Here is a 17,784-nt window from a genome sequence, read left to right as displayed (position 1 = left end):
TTTACACGAACAGATATATGCACACCCATGTTTATTGCAGCACTGTTTACAATAGCAAAAAGATGGAAGCAACCAAGGTACCCATCAACGGATGAATGGATAAATAAATTATGGTATGTTCACACAATGGAATACTACGCATCGATAAAGAACAGTGAGGAATCTGTGAAACATTTCATAACATGGAGGAACCTGGAAGGCATTATGCTGAGTGAAATTAGTCAGTTGTAAAAGGACAAATATTGTATAAGACCACTATTATAAGAATTTGAGAAATAGTTTAAACTGAGAAAACATTCTTTTGTGGTTACAAGAGTGGGGAGGGAGAGAGGGTGGGAGAGGGGCATTCACTAATTAGTTGGTAGATAAGAACTACTTTAGGTGAAGGGAAAGACAGCACACAATACAGGGGAGGTCAGCACAATTGGACTAAACCAAAAGCAAGGAAGTTTCCTGAATAAACTGAATGCTTTGAAGGCCAGTGTAGCAGGGGCAGGGCTCTGGGGACCATGGTTTCAGGGGACATCTAAGTCAATTGGCATATTAAAATCTATTGAGAAAACATTCTGCATCCCACTTTGAAGAGTGGCGTCTGGGGTCTTAAACACTAGCAAGCAGCCATCTAAGATGCATCAATTGGTCTCAACCCACCTGGATCAAATAACAATGAAGAACACCAAGGACACAAGGTGATTATGAGCCCAAGAGACAGAAAGGGCCACATGAACCAGTGACTACATCATCCTGAGACCGGAAGAACTAGATGGTGCCTGGCTACAACCGATGACTGCCCTGACAGGGAACACAACAGAGGGCCCCTGAGGGAGCAGGAAAACAGTGGGATGCAGACCCCAAATTCTCATAAGACCAGACTTAATGGTCTGACTGAGACTGGAAGGACCCCAGTGGTCATGGGCCCCAGACCTTCTGTTGGCCCAGGACAGGAACCATTCCCGAACCCAACTCTTCAGACATGGATTGGACTGGACAATGGATTGGAGAGGGATGCTGGTGAGAAGTGAGCTTCTTGGATCAGGTGGACACTTGAGATTATGTTGGCATCTCCTGCCTGGAGGGGAGATGAGAGGGTGGAGGGGGTTAGAAGCTGGTGAAATGGACACGAAAAGAGAGAGTGGAGGGATAGAGCGGGCTGTCTCATTAGGGCGAGAATAATTGGGAGTGTGTAGCAAGGTGTATATGGGTTTTTGGGTGAGAGACTGACTTGATTTGTAAACTTTCACTTAAGGCACAATAAAAATTATTTTAAAAAAAAAACCCTACGGGGCAGTTCTACTCTGTTCAAGAGGGTCCCTATAAGTCGGAATCAACTCAACGGCAACAGGTTGCAAACTCTTTGGCAAATTGTCCTTCTTCTCTTGGTAGGAATTTTGCCTGGCAATCTGTGATACATATTAATACACTCGTGGTATACATTTAACACACATGGGTGTTCAGTGGGCCCTGCAAGGACTGAGTGAAAGCTAGCATCCCAGGGCAGAGAGGAGATGCCCCACACGGCAGGACTTGGTCAGTTTAGTGAGCACAGACATCTTCTGACTTCTAGGAGATTATCTGTAATTGAGCTTAGACAGGAAAGAAAGACTTTAGTGACCAGGACAAAAAAGAAATTGGAGCATTGAAACACAAAGAGAGAAGAACCCCTTCTACTAGCCAGGAAGGACTGTCATGGCAGAAAGGCAGCTGCTAGTGGAAGCTCTCTGATGGCTTGAGAGGGCCTTGCAGGCCACAGCCTAGGACACTGGCTAACCAGGCTGCGACACTGCTGAGATCAAAGCCAGGGATGGGAGCCGCTCCCACCTAGCCTGGTTTTCATGAGAGGGCTCCATTTGGGAGCCGCTTCTGATCCAAACAACAAAAGTCAAGTCAACCTGGGGTTAGGCCTTAATTACACCTTTTCTAATTGTGTGTATGCATTTTTCTCCCCAAAATTCCTTGCTATTTTTTTATTCCTTTTTTTAATTAATTTCTCATCATTATTGAAAATATACACAGTAAAGCATACACCAATTCAGTTTTTACATGTGCAATTCAGTAACATTGGTTACATTCTTCAAGTTGTGCAACCATTCATACCTTCCTTTTTCAAGTTGTTCCTCCTTCATTCACAAAAACTCACTGCCCCCTAAGGTTCTCATAGAACCTTTCTAGTTGTTGTTGTCAATTTGATCCCATATAGATAGTTCTTTAAAAGAACATAGTGTGCAAGGTGGACATTTTTTACTACTTAAGCTAAACCTTTGTTTTGTTTTAAGAAGACTTCAGGGGATATTTTTGGTTTAAGGTTTAAAGATTATCTCAGGGCAATAGTTTCAGGGTTCATCAGCCTTCATGGTTCCCAAAAGTATGGAGTCCATGAGAATTTGAAATTCTGTTCTACATTTCCACGTTTTGATCAGGATTCCTCTGGAGTGCCCTTGATCAAAATGTTTAGTAATGGTATCTGAGCACCATTACTGGTCTTATGGCAAAGGTGACAGTTGTTCATGGAGGCAATTAGCCACATGTTCCATATCCTCCTTCTGCTCCTGACTCTCCTTCTTCCTCTTGCTCCAGACAAATAGAGATCAACTGTTGTGCCTTGGATGGCTGCTTGCAAGCTTTTAAGACCCCAGGCACTATGCAACTTGCTAAAGGATTTTTAATTAGCAAGTTGGAAATAAAAAATGGAGAAGGGAGATCTCTGTGCTCATGGTAGAGGGGGGAGATGTGATCATTCATTCAGTCATTCATTTAATACATATTTATTGAACACCTAGTACATGCCAGTAGTGTAGTGGTTAAGAGCTACGGCTGCTAGCCAAAAGGCCAGCAGTTCGAACCCACCAGGCACTCCTTGGAAACCCTATGGGGGCAGTTCTCCTCTGTCCTGTAGGGTCACTATAAGTTGGAATCAACTTGACAGCAATGGGTTTTGTTTTGGGTTGACAAGCTGGCCCTGTACTAGATACCAGGAATACAAGAGGTAGAAGAAGAAGGCACTATTCCTGACCTCGTGGAACTTAAAGTCTGGTCAAGGAGATAGGCATTAATATACATAATCACCCACAAAGCTACAGTCACAACTTGTGGACAGTGACAGCACTGGCTTTGACACCAGGAGGAAGCTGGAGTGCCTGAGTAGTGAGGAGGAGGCCTTGAAGGAGTGGGCAGAGCCAGGCTCTGCCTGCTGCCTTTTCCTTTTGGAAATTCTTAGTTTTTTTTTTCCTTAGTTTATTTTTAATAACTTTTTATACTGTAAAAGAGTACAATATAAAAGCTTTGTGTCCACAGTATTTAAAGAGCTGTTATACTGTACTGAAAGGCATTTATTTTGTATTTATTTATTTTGTAAGTAAGCAGTGAGAGTTCACCTTCCTCGAGCTTTCTGCTGCAGCCCTGTGTGTTTGTTGACAACATGTTCCTTCCCACTGTCTCCTTATCTGATTGCCAGGTTCAGGCTTACCTGACGTGTTGCAAACTGCGTTCCGCCTACCTGATTGCCGTGAAGCAAGAACACTCAAGGGCCACTGTGCTCGTCCAGCGGGTGCAGCAGGCCGCCAAGAGCAGCGGGGATGCCGTAGTGCAAGATATCTGTGCCCAGTGGCTTCTAACAAGCCACATCCGGGGAGCCCATGGCTCAGGCCCCAAGAAGTGACTGTGTGCAGTAAGGCCAGAAAAATGCAGCCTGAGAACTGTGGCAACAGGAGTAATGGGGATGCCCCCATCTCTTTCTTCCTGGGGAGTAGGACTCCCTCATCTCTGCCCCCTGGTCAGAAGCAACTAGACTAGACCCTCCTTGCCACCTTGGGCCAGGATGGGACCTTTCACACAAGTGCCATATTTCTGTAAAATTGTGGGGTCTGTATGTTTGTCTGGGGATGGCCAGTTCTTTCTACCTCAGTGAGTGAGTGAGTGAGTGAGTGTACATGCATGTGCACTCATGTATACACCTGAGCATTTCTGAACAAATGAATCTCTTCCATTGAGAAGAGGCACTTTATTTTAGCCTTTTGCTAGTCTGAAAACCTTCCCTGTATTTTGGTTCTTAACCCGGGTCATCCTGTTTGTACACACCCCCCTCCATGTGGAGACACTTTAGTAGCTCCTCTTAACTAGAGGGGTTTTACAGAAAATTATCAAGCAACATCAAAGGATTGCCTCTTTTTCCCTTGCTTTCCTTCCCAAAATTCAGAGATAGCTTTGGGGCCAGTATTATCTGTGGACTAAAACTGTTTCCCAAGTGTCTTCTCTGACAAGCACAAGGAGTTAACTGGAGTCTTTGGAAGGTAGTGTGAGCGCAAGGGTGCCAGCACCTGAAAGCTACAGGTACAGATTCAAGTGGTCAGGCCTGGGAGCCTGATATACAGGCAGGACAGGCACCATCACTGTAACCCAGAGGAGAGGAATACGTGAACCTCTCCAATAAGGACACATGCGAGTTGATCACAAGCACAGAGCTATCTCGTTTGAACATCCCTGCTGCAAAGTTGATGGGTGAGAGAATGTAGCTCCCTTTTTGAAAGTCAGGGGAGAGGAAAATGACAGCCAGGATCCTGGGACCAAATGGCTAGACTTTCCCTATTTGAGTTACAGTCCCTTGAGTGCCCCCTTGAATTGGCTAGGAAACCACTTCCTCCTCTCTCCTGCTTCCCTTCAACTCTTCAGGACCAAGGGATGGATATGCAGATATCAAGGGGTAATTGGGAAAGCAGTGTGCTCCTTTTCTGTGTCTTAGAGTCTGAGTAGGGTCTATGGGACAAGAGAATGAGGGAACAAAGAGTAGGTCAAGTGCCATTGGTGGAAAACTAGGTGAAGTGCTTCTTCAGTATGCACTAGCTTGTCTTCCCACCAGAGAGGTGACTGTTTTAGGAAGGGCCTGGCATTCTCAGTGACTTTGATCTGCAAATGAGGGGGCCTAAATAAAACCTCGGAGCCTCTCACCAACCAGAACTCAGTCTGTTGATCTCACTTTGGATGCTGAGGCAAATGGGAACTGGAAGCTGAAGTTTGTATCTCTGGTGCTTAGAAACCCTGTGGATTTCCCACCTAGCCAAGTTTTTAATAATAAAATAAACAGCTATTATGGGCATCTGTCAGATTAAAAATTTTAATCCCATTACAGAGGGGAAAAACTCAAGGAAAATACTAGGTCCCTTTTGGAGAAAGTTCAGTGAGTGGCTTCTTCTTCCTTGAGTCATGGAATGGATCTGTCTCCCAGGAAACGTGATTCCCTGGCATCTGCTTTTCCTTCTAAGTCTGCCCTTTTTGCACTGACCATTAAGCACTTTATATAATGGGTTGCAAATTTTGTAGCCCCTAATTTGGGATATTAAGACCAGACTTTCCTGACTTTTTCTCTAACTAGTTGAACTATAAAATAAGCAGCCATTGACCAGACTGACATAAGATGAGGCCAAAGGCCTTTGAGCATCACACTGTGGTTCAGAAAAAAGAAAAAAATATGTACATAAGAAGGGTTGAATGTTTTACTACAAGCAAGGCACAATAAAGTGTTTGTCCTACAAGTTTCTTATCTCCATGATTGCTTTGTACTGTCTAGCTCTTGGTCTTTGCATTGTTTTTCTTTGTGTTCTGTGTGGAGAAAAAAGGTGGGTGGGAAAAATCAGATGGCCTTCAACCCTCGATCTTTCACTGAATGATCCCCATAAGGCTAATCTAATGACCCTTTGGTTAGGATTTATCTCATTTCCTATGTGTTAAAAACTATTATACACCTTTGTCACCAGAAGAGTTTTTTGTTTTTTGGTTCATTTGAGGGTGGGGTTGGAGATAGGGAACACATTCATCAAGTCTAGAAGGTAAATGAAAAGTCTCTCCCATCCGTATCCCAGCCACCCAGTCCCCTCCCAGAGGCCACCAATGTTAGTTTCTAGTGTGTAGTTCCAGAGCTATTTTAGGCATAAACAAGTATTAATGACTAAAGCATTCTACTGGGGGGGTGTGTGCTATAATTATGTAGTCAGTCCTTATTGATGGACATTTTTGTTTGATTGCCATCTTTTGCCACTACTCCTTGGGCCATAGTGAATCATCTTGTGCAAAATTGCTGGGTTAGAGGATAGGATACGTGCTTTCCAAAGTGGTCACAGCAATTAGCTGTCCCACCAGTGGTATAGAAGAGTGCCCCAATAGTGATCAGACTTTGTAGGTCTTTGCCAGTCTGATGGGTGCAATATGGTACTCTAAAACTTTTTAAAACACTGTTTGTCATTTTTTTTTTTTTAACTCTGTATACCTTTTTTTTCTTTCTTTCTTTAATCAGCCAAATTATGAATCTTTGAAACCAGGGATAGGGTCTTTGGGAAAAGCAGAATTCAAATTTAGTGTAGTATATTCTCTTGCCCCCCTCTTAGAGCATATGTTTACAGTATGATACTTGAGCCGTGGTTAGTAGTATTGTGCCAATACCTCTTTTCCCCAGAAACATGATCTCATCCGATTTCCCAATTAAAAAAACAAAACAAGAGTACAACAAACATACACACAAAAAAAGTACAACAAACACAAAGTAATGATGAAAGTAAACCTGAAAACCAGCTGTGTGGACATGATATACCAAGACAGAGAAAAAAGTGGAACACCCAGTCTAAATCTAGAATAGATGGCCACTGACTCTGTTTAGAAACCTGAGTCACTCCAAAGTTGCCAGACGTCTTTGGCTGGAGCTTAAGCAAAGTAGATTAAAAGGCTATTAGACTCTTTTAATACCTAAGCAACCAAATACCAATAGACATAGTAACCTTGGAGGAAATAACATTTTCTTGATCCTCATTCTCTCTTCCACAGTGACAAATTTGACTAACTAGTCCTTGAAACTTCAGTTCTGTTACAAGAAATTTATTCAACATCTGGTTGTTGAAGGCTTTCTTGGGTGGAGTGTTTCCTGCTCTCTGTTTTTTCATGCTGTTGTTTCTGCTTAGAACACTTCCTTCATCACCACCACTCCAAATACTTTCAGGGCCGTATCAAATGCCTTCTCCTACAAATTAAACTTTCTTCTCTGGCTTAAAGACAGAAATTCTTCAAGGTTCTATGCATTCTCCCTTGACACCATCATCCTCTCTCGTACAACCCCATACCTTCAGCAATCATCTTTATCTTTGAGTTCTAAACCAAATTTGTCCCCTGTAATGCTCTTCAACATTAGACTTGCCTTTTGGCTGCATCCTGGAACTCACCCACATGGCTCACTGTGATGTGATAGATTGGTTTTGTGTGACCTTTCTCACCATGGTTTTGTAACTCCCACCCAAGCAATTGGGCCAGATTGTGCAAATAAGGTAATTGTGGCCCACCAAAGGGATTGGTCAGGTTTGCCATCCCACTAGGCTTAAAACGAGCCATCCCAGGTGCGGGAAGGGAGGTTCTTGCCACCAGCAAGAAAGAAGAGCCAAGAGTGGAGTCTATCCTTTGGTCCTGGGACACCTGTGTCGAGAAGCTCCAGGAAGACAGAAAGAGAGAGAACTGTAACACTGAAGATGGAGAGAAGTGGTGGCAGAGAAATGGCAGCAGAACCAGGAGATGGTGCTGTGGGTTTCCTGGCCCATGGAGTGAGAAAGCTGAGTGCCTTCAGGCAGGAGGTCTGCTGGCAGATTAGGGTGCTTCTGGGCACTTGGTGAAGTTAGGTTTGCCAACCCACAGAGCTAGGGCTGAGTGTCTTTGGGTCAAGGCTTACTAGTGGAGTGGGGTGTCTCGGGCTACTTCTCAGCAGAGCAGAAAGATGTTTATAACATCCAGGCAGGGCAGAGGCCAAGGGGTGAGAGAGAGGCATGCCTGCAGGCACGGCTGAAAAGAGACCGTCCTGATGAAAGAACTGTATCCTGAGTGTTCCTGAACCGGTATTGTAACCTGTTACTTCACTAATAACAAGACAATTGACTATATTGTCTGTGAGTTCTGTGTGGCCATTGCAATGAATTATTGAACTCAGCAGAGAAGTAGAGAGTGCCATGGGAGGGACAGTTGGTGTCAGAATTGGTAAAGATAGTGGAGAGAGGAGCATGTCAGACCTCCGCCTCATAGGAATCAGCCTTTGGCTGTTGATCCTGAGTCTCCTTCTCCCTGGTGAAGTTAGAGAAGGTAAGAAGCCACCGCCATACCATTTTTATACTCACAAGCCTGATCGTCCTCCTTTGGTGAATATCACTATTAATTAATGTTATTTTTGTGCATGCTGCTCAAGTTAAGAACCTCAAGGGTTCTTTGTGCTATTTCTTCCCCCTCCTCCTTCAATAAACATTCAAGTACCTACCATGCATCAAACATATACCCAGTCAAACCCAAGTCATATCATCCTACTGAGTCCCTGGGTGGCACAAATGGTTAAGTGCTCTGCTACTAACCAAAAAGTTGGTGGTCTGAATCTACCCAGAGGCACCTCAGAAGAAAGGCCTAGAGATCTATTTCCGAAAAATCGCAGTCATTTAAAAATCTAATGGAGCACAATTCTATTCTGAAATGCACGGGGTTGCTGTGAGTCAGAATGTACTCAACAGCAACTTTTCTTCTTTTTTTTTTTTTTTTTAGCATCCTACCTTAACAGTTGGAAGGCCTGTTACTTCTGCCTCATCACCTTAGTTCAGCCCCTTATGACTTCCTTCTGATTGTTGCAGAAGCTTCTTTCCATCACTTCAAATGCCTATCCTAGACTTGCACCTCCTAGCAACTACACATTAACAAATAACAACAATAATTCAAGAAGAATAAACAGAATTCTCGATAATTTTGAGGTACAAAAAGTCTTTCTAAGCAGATACAAACCCAGAATCCTTGAAAGACTTGATTTTTATGTCATCAGACTTATTGCTTATGAATTTTTTTTTAAACCAATGCAAACAAAAAGACCACCAAAACCTAGAAAAATATGTTTGTGATCTATATAACAAAGGCTTAAATTCTTTAATTTACAAAGAATTTCCACAATAAGAATAATACTAATAACCCAATTGAAAAATGTATAAAGGATACAAATAGGCAGTTTCTAGAAAAAGAAATGCATGGCCAAAAAACATGAAAAGAGATCAACTCATAAGAGAAATGCAAATTAAAACCACAATGAAATGTAACTTTTCACTAACAGATTGGCAAAGATCAAAAAGATTGTTAACAAATTGTGTTGCCAAGGATATGGGGGAATTGACACTCAAGTGCAGCTGATGGAAATGTGCATTAGTGCACTCTTTCTGGAGGGCAAGTTGGCAACATCTCTTAAAATTAGATTTATAGACTTAAAACAGGGAACTAGAGATGTTGACCAGTAAATGATGACAATGTCAAAACAATAAAAGGGGGCATAAACAGTGTAGGTATAGAACTTTCAAATGGAGAGGAATTCAAGGGGATATCAAGTAATAAAAGACTCATTCAAACTTGGGAAGATAAGGGTAAATTTCATGGTAACCTCAAAGAAAGTTAACAAAGCTAATCATCAAAATAAAAAAGAAGAAAAACATAATACTCAGTAAACACAAAATCCACAATAATGAAAGAAAGAAAATCAACAACAAGAGGAACTTAGCACAAGAAAAAAAAGAGGAACAAAGAAAACATCAGCACCACCAAAAAAGCACAATATGACAGCAATAAACTCATGGATAATCATGCTGAATGTAAGTGGCTTAAATACATCAGTAAAGAGAGATTAGCAGAGTGGATTTAAAAAAACGGACCTATCAATATGCTGTCTATAAGAGACACAAGTTAGATACAAAGACATAAATGTATTAAAGAATCCAAAAATATATATCAAGCAAATAGTAACCAAAAAAGAGCAGGAGTGGCAATACAAACCTCAGATAAAATAAACTTTAAGCAAAATCCACCATAAAAGACAAGAAAGGGAATTACATAATGATTAAAGGAGAAATCCATGAAGAAGACATAACCTTAATAAATATCTGCGCACCCAATGATAGAGCTCCAAAATACATAAAACAAACTCTAACAGCACTGAAAAGAGAAATTGACAGTTCCACAATAATAGTAGGAGACTTCAACACACTTCTCAGAAAAGGACAGAATATCTAGAAAGAAATTCAATAAAGATACAGGATATCTGAAGGCCACAGTCAACCAACTTGACCTCATAGGTGTATGTAGAACACTCCACCCAACAGCAGCAAAGTACACATTCCTTTTTAATGCACATGTAACATTCTCCATAATAGACCACATTTTAGGCCACAAAGCAACTCCCGATAAGATCCAAAACATCAATAATACAAAGCATTCTTTCTGATCAAAACGACATAGAAGTAGAAATCAATAATAGGAAGAGCAAGGAAAAAAAGTCAAATAAATGGAAACTGAAAAATACCCCGCTTAAAAAAAATTGGGTAATAGAAGAAATCAAAATGGAATCAAAAAATTCCTGGAATCAAATGAGAAAGAAAACACATCATACTAAAACTTTTGGGGCACAGGAAAGACAGTGCTCAGAGGTCAATTTATAGCAATAAACACAAAAAAAGGACAAGCCAAAATCAAAACATTAGCCCTAAAACTTGAACAAATAGAAAGAGAACAGCAAAAGAAGCCCACAGCCGCCAGAAGAAAAGAAATAATAAACATCAGAGCAAAAATAAATGAAATAGTAGAAAAACAATAGAAAGAATCAACAAAAGTTGATTCTTTGAAACGGTCAACGAAATTGACAAACCTTTGGCCAAATTAACAAAAGAAAAAAGAGGAAAGGAAGCAAATAACTCAAATAAGAAATGAGATGGGGCATTATAACAGAACCAACTAAAATAAAAAGGATCCTTATAGAGTACTATGAAAAAACTGTACTCCAACAAATTGGAAAACTTAGAGGAAATGGACAAATTTCTAGAAACGCACTATCTACTAAAGCACTACCCACTAACAAACTGAGATAGAAAATATGAACAGACCTATAACAAGAGACCCCCAGTGTCTGTCAGTTTGTCGTACTGTGGGGGCTTGAGTGTTGCTGTAATGCTGGAAGCAATGCCACCGGTATTCAGATACCAATAGGGTCACCCGTGGTGGACAGGTTTCAGCTGAGCTTCCAGACTAACACAGACTAGGAAGAAGGACCTGGCGGTCTACTTCTGAAAAGAATTAGCCAGTGAAAACCTTATGAATAGCAGCAAAACATTGATAAGAGTGCCCAAAGATGTCAGACATGGATTGGACTGGACAATGGGTTGGAGAAGGATGCTGGTGAGGGGTGAGCTTCTTGGATCAAGTGGACACTTGAGACTGTGTTGGCATCTTCTGCCTGGAGGGGAGATAAGAGGGTGGAGGGGGTTAGAAGCTGGCGAAATGGACATGAAAAGAGAGAGTGGAGGGAGAGAGCGGGCTGTCTCATTAGAGGGAGAGTAATTGAGAGTGTGTAGCAAGGTGTATATGGGTGTTGGTGTGAGAGACTGACTTGATTTGTAAACTTTCACTTAAAGCACAATAAAAATTATTTTTAAAAAAGAGTGCCCGAAGATGAACACCCAAGGTTGGAAGGCACTCAAAAGATGACGGGAGAAGAGCTGCCTCCTCAAAGTGGAGTTGACCTTAATGATGTGGATGGAGTCAAGCTTTTGGGACCTTCATTTGCTGATAAGGCACAACTCAAAATGAGAAGAAACAGCTGCAAACACCCATTAATAATCGAAGCCAGGAATGTATGAAGTATGAACCTAGGAAAATTGGAAATCATCAGAAATGGGATGCATAAACATCGATATCCTAGGCATTAGTAAGCTGAAATGGACCGGTATTGGCCATTTTTAATTGGACAACCATGTGGTCTACTATTCTCGGAATGACAACTTGAAGAGGAAAGGCATTGCATTCATCATTAAAAAGGACATTTCAAGATCTATCCTGAAGCACAATGCTGTCAGTGAGAGGATAATATCCATACACCTACAAGGAAGACCAGTTAATATGACTATTATTCAACTTTATGCACCAACCACTAAGGCCAAAGATGAACAAATTGAAGATTTTTACGAACTTCTGCAGTCTGAAACTGACTGAACATGCAATCAGGATGCACTGATAACTACTCATGATTGGAATGCAAAAGTTGGAAAAGAAGAAAAATCGGTAGTTGGAAAATATGGTCTTGGTGATAGAAATGATGCCGGAGACCGTATGGCAGAATTTTGCAAGACCAACAACTTCCTCATTGCAAATACCTTTTTTCGCCAACATAAACAGCGACCGTACACAAGGACCTCACCATATGGAATACATAGGAAGCAAATTGACTACATCTGTGGAAAGAGACAATGGAAAAGCTCTATATCATCAGTCAGAACAAGCCCAGGGGCCGGCTGTGGAACAGACCATCAATTGCTCATATGCAAGTTCAAGCTGAAACTGAAGAAAATTCAAACAAGTCCACAAGAGCCAAAGTATGACCTTGAGTATATCCCACCTGAATTTAGAGACCATCTTAAGAATAGATTTGACGAGTTGAACACTAATGACCAAAGACCGGACTAGTTGTAGAATGACATCAAGGACATCATACATGAAGAAAGCAAGAGGTCATTAAAAAGAAAGAAAAGACCAAAATGGATGTCAGAAGATACTCTGAAACTTGGTCTTGAACATCGAGTACCTAAAGCAAAAAGAAGAAATGATGAAGTAAAAGAACTGAACAGAAGATTTCAAAGGGCAGCTCGGAAAGACAAAGTATTATAATCAGATGTACAGGGAGCTGGAGATAGAAAACTAAAAGGGAAGAACATACTCGACATTTCTCAAGCTGAAAGAACTGAAGAAAAAGGTCAAGTCTTGAGTTGCAATAGTAAAGGATTCTAAGGGAAAAATATTAAACAACGCAGTAAGCATCAAAAGAAGATGGAAAGAATACACAGTCTTTATACCAAAAAGAATTGGTCAACATTCAACCATTTCAGGATATAATCAGGAAGGAGGAAGTCCAGGCTGCATGGAAGGCATTGGCAAAAAACAAGGCTTCAGGAATTGATGGAATACCAATTGAGATGTTTCAACAAACAGATTCAGCATGGGAAGTGATCACTCATATATGCCAAGAAATTTGGAGGATAGCTACCTGGCCAACCAACTGGAAGAGATCCATATTTATGCCTATTCCCAAGAAAGGTGACCCAACCAAATCTGGAAATTATCAAACAATATCATTAATATCACAAGCAAGTAAAATTTTGCTGAAGATCATCAAAAGCGGCTGCAGCTGTATATCAACAGGGTCCTGCCAGAAATTCAGGCTGGATTCAGAAGAGGACGTGGAACCAGGAATATAGTTGCTGATATCAGGTGGATCTTGGCCGAAAGCAGGGAATACCAGAAAAATTTTTGCCTGTGTTTTATTGACTGTGCAAAGATACTCAACTGTGTGGATCATAACAAACAATGGATAACATTGTGAAAAATGGGAATTCCAGAACACTGAAGTGTGCTCAAAAGAAACCTGTACATAGATCAACAGACAGTCATTCGGACAAAACAAGGGGATACTGTGTGGTTTAAAGTCAGGAAAGGTGTGCGTCAGGGTTGTATCCTTTCACTATACCTATTCAGTCTGTATGCTGAGCAAATAATCCTAGAAACTGGACTATATGAAGAAGAACAGGGCATCAGGATTGGTGGAAGACTCATTAACAACCTGTGTTATGGAGATGACACAACCTTGCTTGCTGAAAGTGAAGAGAACTTGAAGCACTTATTGATGAAGATCAAATACCACAGCCTTCAGTATGAATTACACCTCAACTTAAAGAAAACAAAAATCCTCACAACTGGACCAATAAGCAACATCATGATAAACGGAGAAAAGATTGAGTTTGCAAAGGATTTCATTTTACTTGGATCCACAATTAACACCCACAGAAGCAGCAGTCAAGAAATCAAAAGATGCATTGAATTGGGAAAATCTGCTGCAAAAGACCACTTTAAAGTGTTGAAAAGCAAAGATGTCACCTTGAAGACTACGGTGCTCCTCACCCAAGCCATGGTATTTTTAATCACATCATATGCATGCGAAAGCTGAACAGTGAATAAGGAAGACTTAAGAAGAACTGATGCGTTTGAATTGTGCTGTTGGCAAAGAATATTGAATATACTATAGACTGCCAAAAGAACAAACAAATCTGTCTCGGAAGAAGTACAACCAGAATGCTCCTTAGAAGCAAGGATGGAGAGACTACATCTTACATACTTCGGACATGTTGTCAGGAGAGATCAGTCCCTGGAGAAGGACATAATGCTTGGTAAAGTACAGAGTCAAAGAAAAAGAGGAAGACCCTCAACAAGATGGATTGACACAGTGGCTGCCACAATGGACTCAAGCATAACAACAATTGTGGACATGGTGCAGGACTGGGCAGTGTTTCGTTCTGTCCTACATAGGGTCACTATAAGTCGGAACCGACTCGACAGCACCTAACAACAACAACAACATAACAAGAGAAGAGATTGAAGAGGTAATTAAAAAAAAAAAAAAAAAAAAAAACTCCCAACAAAAAAAAAAAGCCCTGGCCCAGAAGGCTTCACTGGAGAATACTACCAAACATCCAGAGAAGAGCTCACAGCAGTAATGCTCAAACTGTTTCAGAACATAGAAAAGGAAGGGTTACTTCCAAATTCATCCTATGAAGCCAGCATAGCCCTGATACCAAAATCAGGCAAAGACCACAAAAAAAAAAAAAAAAAAATCACACGCCAAATCTCTCACGAATATAGATGCAAAAATTCTCAACAAAATTCTAGCCAATAATATTCAGCATCATTTAAAAAAAAATACACCATGATCTAATGTGATTCATGCCAACTATGTCAAGATGTTTCAAAGTTAGAAAATCAATTGGCTTAATCCATCCCATAAATAAAACAAAAGAAAATAATCACATGATCATCTCAATTGGTGCAGAAAAGGCATTTGATAAAGTCCAACACTCATTCCTGATAAAAACTCTCAACAAGGTAGGAATAGAAGGGAAATTCCTCAACATAATGAAAGGCATCTATGCAAAACCAACAGCCAACATCATTGTTAATGGAAAGAGGCTGAAAACCTCCCCTCTGAGAACAGGAATAAGACAAGGATGCCCTTTATTACAACTTCCATTTAACATTGTGCTGGAAGTCCTATCTAGAACAATAAGGCAAGAAAAAGAAATTAAAGGCATCCAAATTTGTAATAGATTGAATTGTGTGTCCCTAAAGTATCTGTCAACTTAGCTAGGCCATTTTATGAGATTTTCCACCATTTTATGTGATTTCCCTATATGTTGTAAATCCTATCACTATGATGTAATAAGATGGATTAGAGGCAATTATATTGATGAAGTCTACAAGATTAGGTTGTGTCTTAAGCCAATCTCTTTTGAGATATAAAAGAGAGAAGCAAGCACAGAGAGATGGGGACTTCATACCACCAAGAAAGCAGCACTGGGAGCAGAGTGCATCCTTTGCCTGGTTACCACCACCTATTGCTCTGGCAGAGATCACAATACAGGACCCTGGACAGAGCTGAAGAAAAAATATGGAACAAAATTCTAACTTACAAAAAAAACCAGACTTACTGGCCTGACAGAGACAGAAAAAAATCTGAGAATATGGCCCCTGGACACCATTTTAGCTCAATGATGAAGTGACTCTTGATGTTCACCTTTCAGCCAAAGATTAGACAGGCCCATAAAACAAAACAAGACTAAAGGGGCACACCAGCCCAGGGGCAAGAACTAGAAGGCAAGAGGGAACAGGAAAACTGGTAATAGGGAACTCAAGGTCGAGAAGGGAGAGTATTGACATGTCGTGGGGTTGGTAATCAATGTCACAAAACAATTTGTGTACTAACTGTTTGATGAGAGGATAGTTTGTTCTGTAAATCTTCATCTAAAGCACAATAAAAAAAAAATGTTGTAAAAGCTCAAGAAAAGGTTTACATACAGGAAAAAAAAACAATTTCTGATAGTTACTAGGGAGAGGAGAGTAAGTCACTAATTAGAGAGTAGACATATGTTAACTGTGGTGAAAGGAAAGACAACACACAATATAGGTAAGTCAGCGCAACTTTACCAGGGCAAAGTCATAGAAGCTTCCTAGACATATCCAAACACCTTGAGGGATCGAGTTACTGGGGCTAAGGGCTGGGGACCATGGTCTTGGGGACATCTAGGTCAATTGGCATAACATGGTTCATGAAGAAAATATTCTACATCCTGCTTTGGTGGGTAGCATCTAGGTCTTAAAAGCTTGCAAGTGGCACTGTAAGATATATCTATTGGTCCCATCCTACCGGGAGCAAAGGAGAATGAAGAAAACAGAAGACACAAGGAAAATAAATATTTGTCCAAAGGACTAATGGACCACATGAACCACAGCCTCCACCAGCCTGAATTCAGAAGAACTAGATGGTGCCTGGCTACCACCACAAACTGCTCTGACAGGGATCACAAGAACAAGAGAAAAATATAGAAGGAAAATAAAATTCACAAAAAAGATCAGACTTACTGGCCTCACAGAGACTGAAGGAACCCCCAAGATTATGGCCTCCGGACACAGTACCAACTCAGAACTGAAGCCACTCCTAAAGTCCACCTTTCAGCCAAAAATTAGACAGGCCAACAAAAAATAATAATAACACACAGTGAGAAACATGCTTCTTAGTTCAACCAAGTGTATGAGATCAAATGGGCAACACCTGCCCCAAAGCAAAGACGAGAAGGCAAGAAGGGACAGGAAAACTGGACTAATGGACACAGGAAACCCAGGCTGGAAATGGGGATAGTGCTGACACATTGTGGGATTGCCACCAATGTCACAAAACAATTTGTGTATAAAATTTTTGAATGAGAAATTAATTTGCACTGTAAACTTTCACCTAAAGCAAAACAAATTTTAAAAAATTAGATGTATATTTCCTTTGATACAGCAATCCTATCATTAGGAATATAATAAACAGATATAATCCTAAATGGTACATGTTGTTAGCTACCATCGGGTTGGCTCTGGTTCGTGGCAACACTATGCACAACATAACGAAACATCGCTTGGTCCTGCGCCGTCTTCATGATCATTGACATGTTCGAGTCCATTTTACAGCCATTGTGTGGTGCCTTCTAGGGGACTCATCTTCCATCGCTACATCAGACAATATTCTGTTGTGATTCACAGGGTTTTCACTGGCTAGTTTTTGGAACTAGATCACCAGACCTTTCTTTCTAGTCTGTCTTAGTTTTGAAGCCCAACTGAAACCTGTCCACACCATGAGTCAGAATCGACTTGAAGGCAACTAACAACAACCTGGGTGACCCTGAGAGTATTTGAAATATTAGTGGAATAGCTTCAGGAATTGTAGCAACATATAAGCCACCAAGTATGACAAACTGACAGATGGGTGATGGAAACTGTACATAGCAGTATGGTTTGTAATAGGAAAAAAAAAAAAAATCCAAAGGGTTCATCAACACAGGCTTTGTAACCGGACTGTTCAGGTCTGCTCCACACGGCCATAGAGACAAGAAAACAGGTGAAAACGAAAGAAGCAGCTTTATTTGGTTTGCCAAGCAAAAGAGCACACTAGGACTTGCATTGCCAAGATGGCTCCCTGAACAATGACTGAAACAGAATTTATTAGGGGAAGGGTCCTGGGGAAAGGAGCAAGGTAATTGGTTGGTCTGGCCCAAAAAAGACTTTCCAGGGCAGTTTTGTTGTCTGCACTTGCTCAGTCCAAAAGGGCGGTCTCTCAAACCAGATCTTAGGCTTGGACCCCTCGCTTCTGAAAGTCTTCCCCCAATCTTAGGCCGA

General features: G+C 41.0%; 1 protein-coding gene across 3 annotated transcripts in view; it reads left to right on the top strand.

Moving 5' to 3' along the window:
• The window catches only part of ZFYVE26 (zinc finger FYVE-type containing 26), an 87,300-nt gene extending 81,782 nt beyond the window's left edge, over positions 1–5,518 (top strand). For all 3 annotated transcript variants that reach the window (XM_049897889.1, XM_049897888.1, XM_049897890.1), the window contains one exon: positions 3,452–5,518. In XM_049897889.1, the coding sequence (XP_049753846.1) occupies positions 3,452–3,655 (204 nt within the window). In that variant the 3' untranslated portion in view covers positions 3,656–5,518. The remainder of the gene's footprint in view (positions 1–3,451) is intronic.
• Positions 5,519–17,784: the final 12,266 nt, after the last annotated feature.

Source organism: Elephas maximus, chromosome 10, assembly GCF_024166365.1.
Source record: "Elephas maximus indicus isolate mEleMax1 chromosome 10, mEleMax1 primary haplotype, whole genome shotgun sequence".
In the NCBI taxonomy this organism is placed as follows: Eukaryota; Metazoa; Chordata; class Mammalia; order Proboscidea; family Elephantidae; genus Elephas; species Elephas maximus.
The sequence above is the reverse complement of the archived record's forward strand: the minus strand, read 5'-3'. Positions and strand labels throughout refer to the sequence as shown.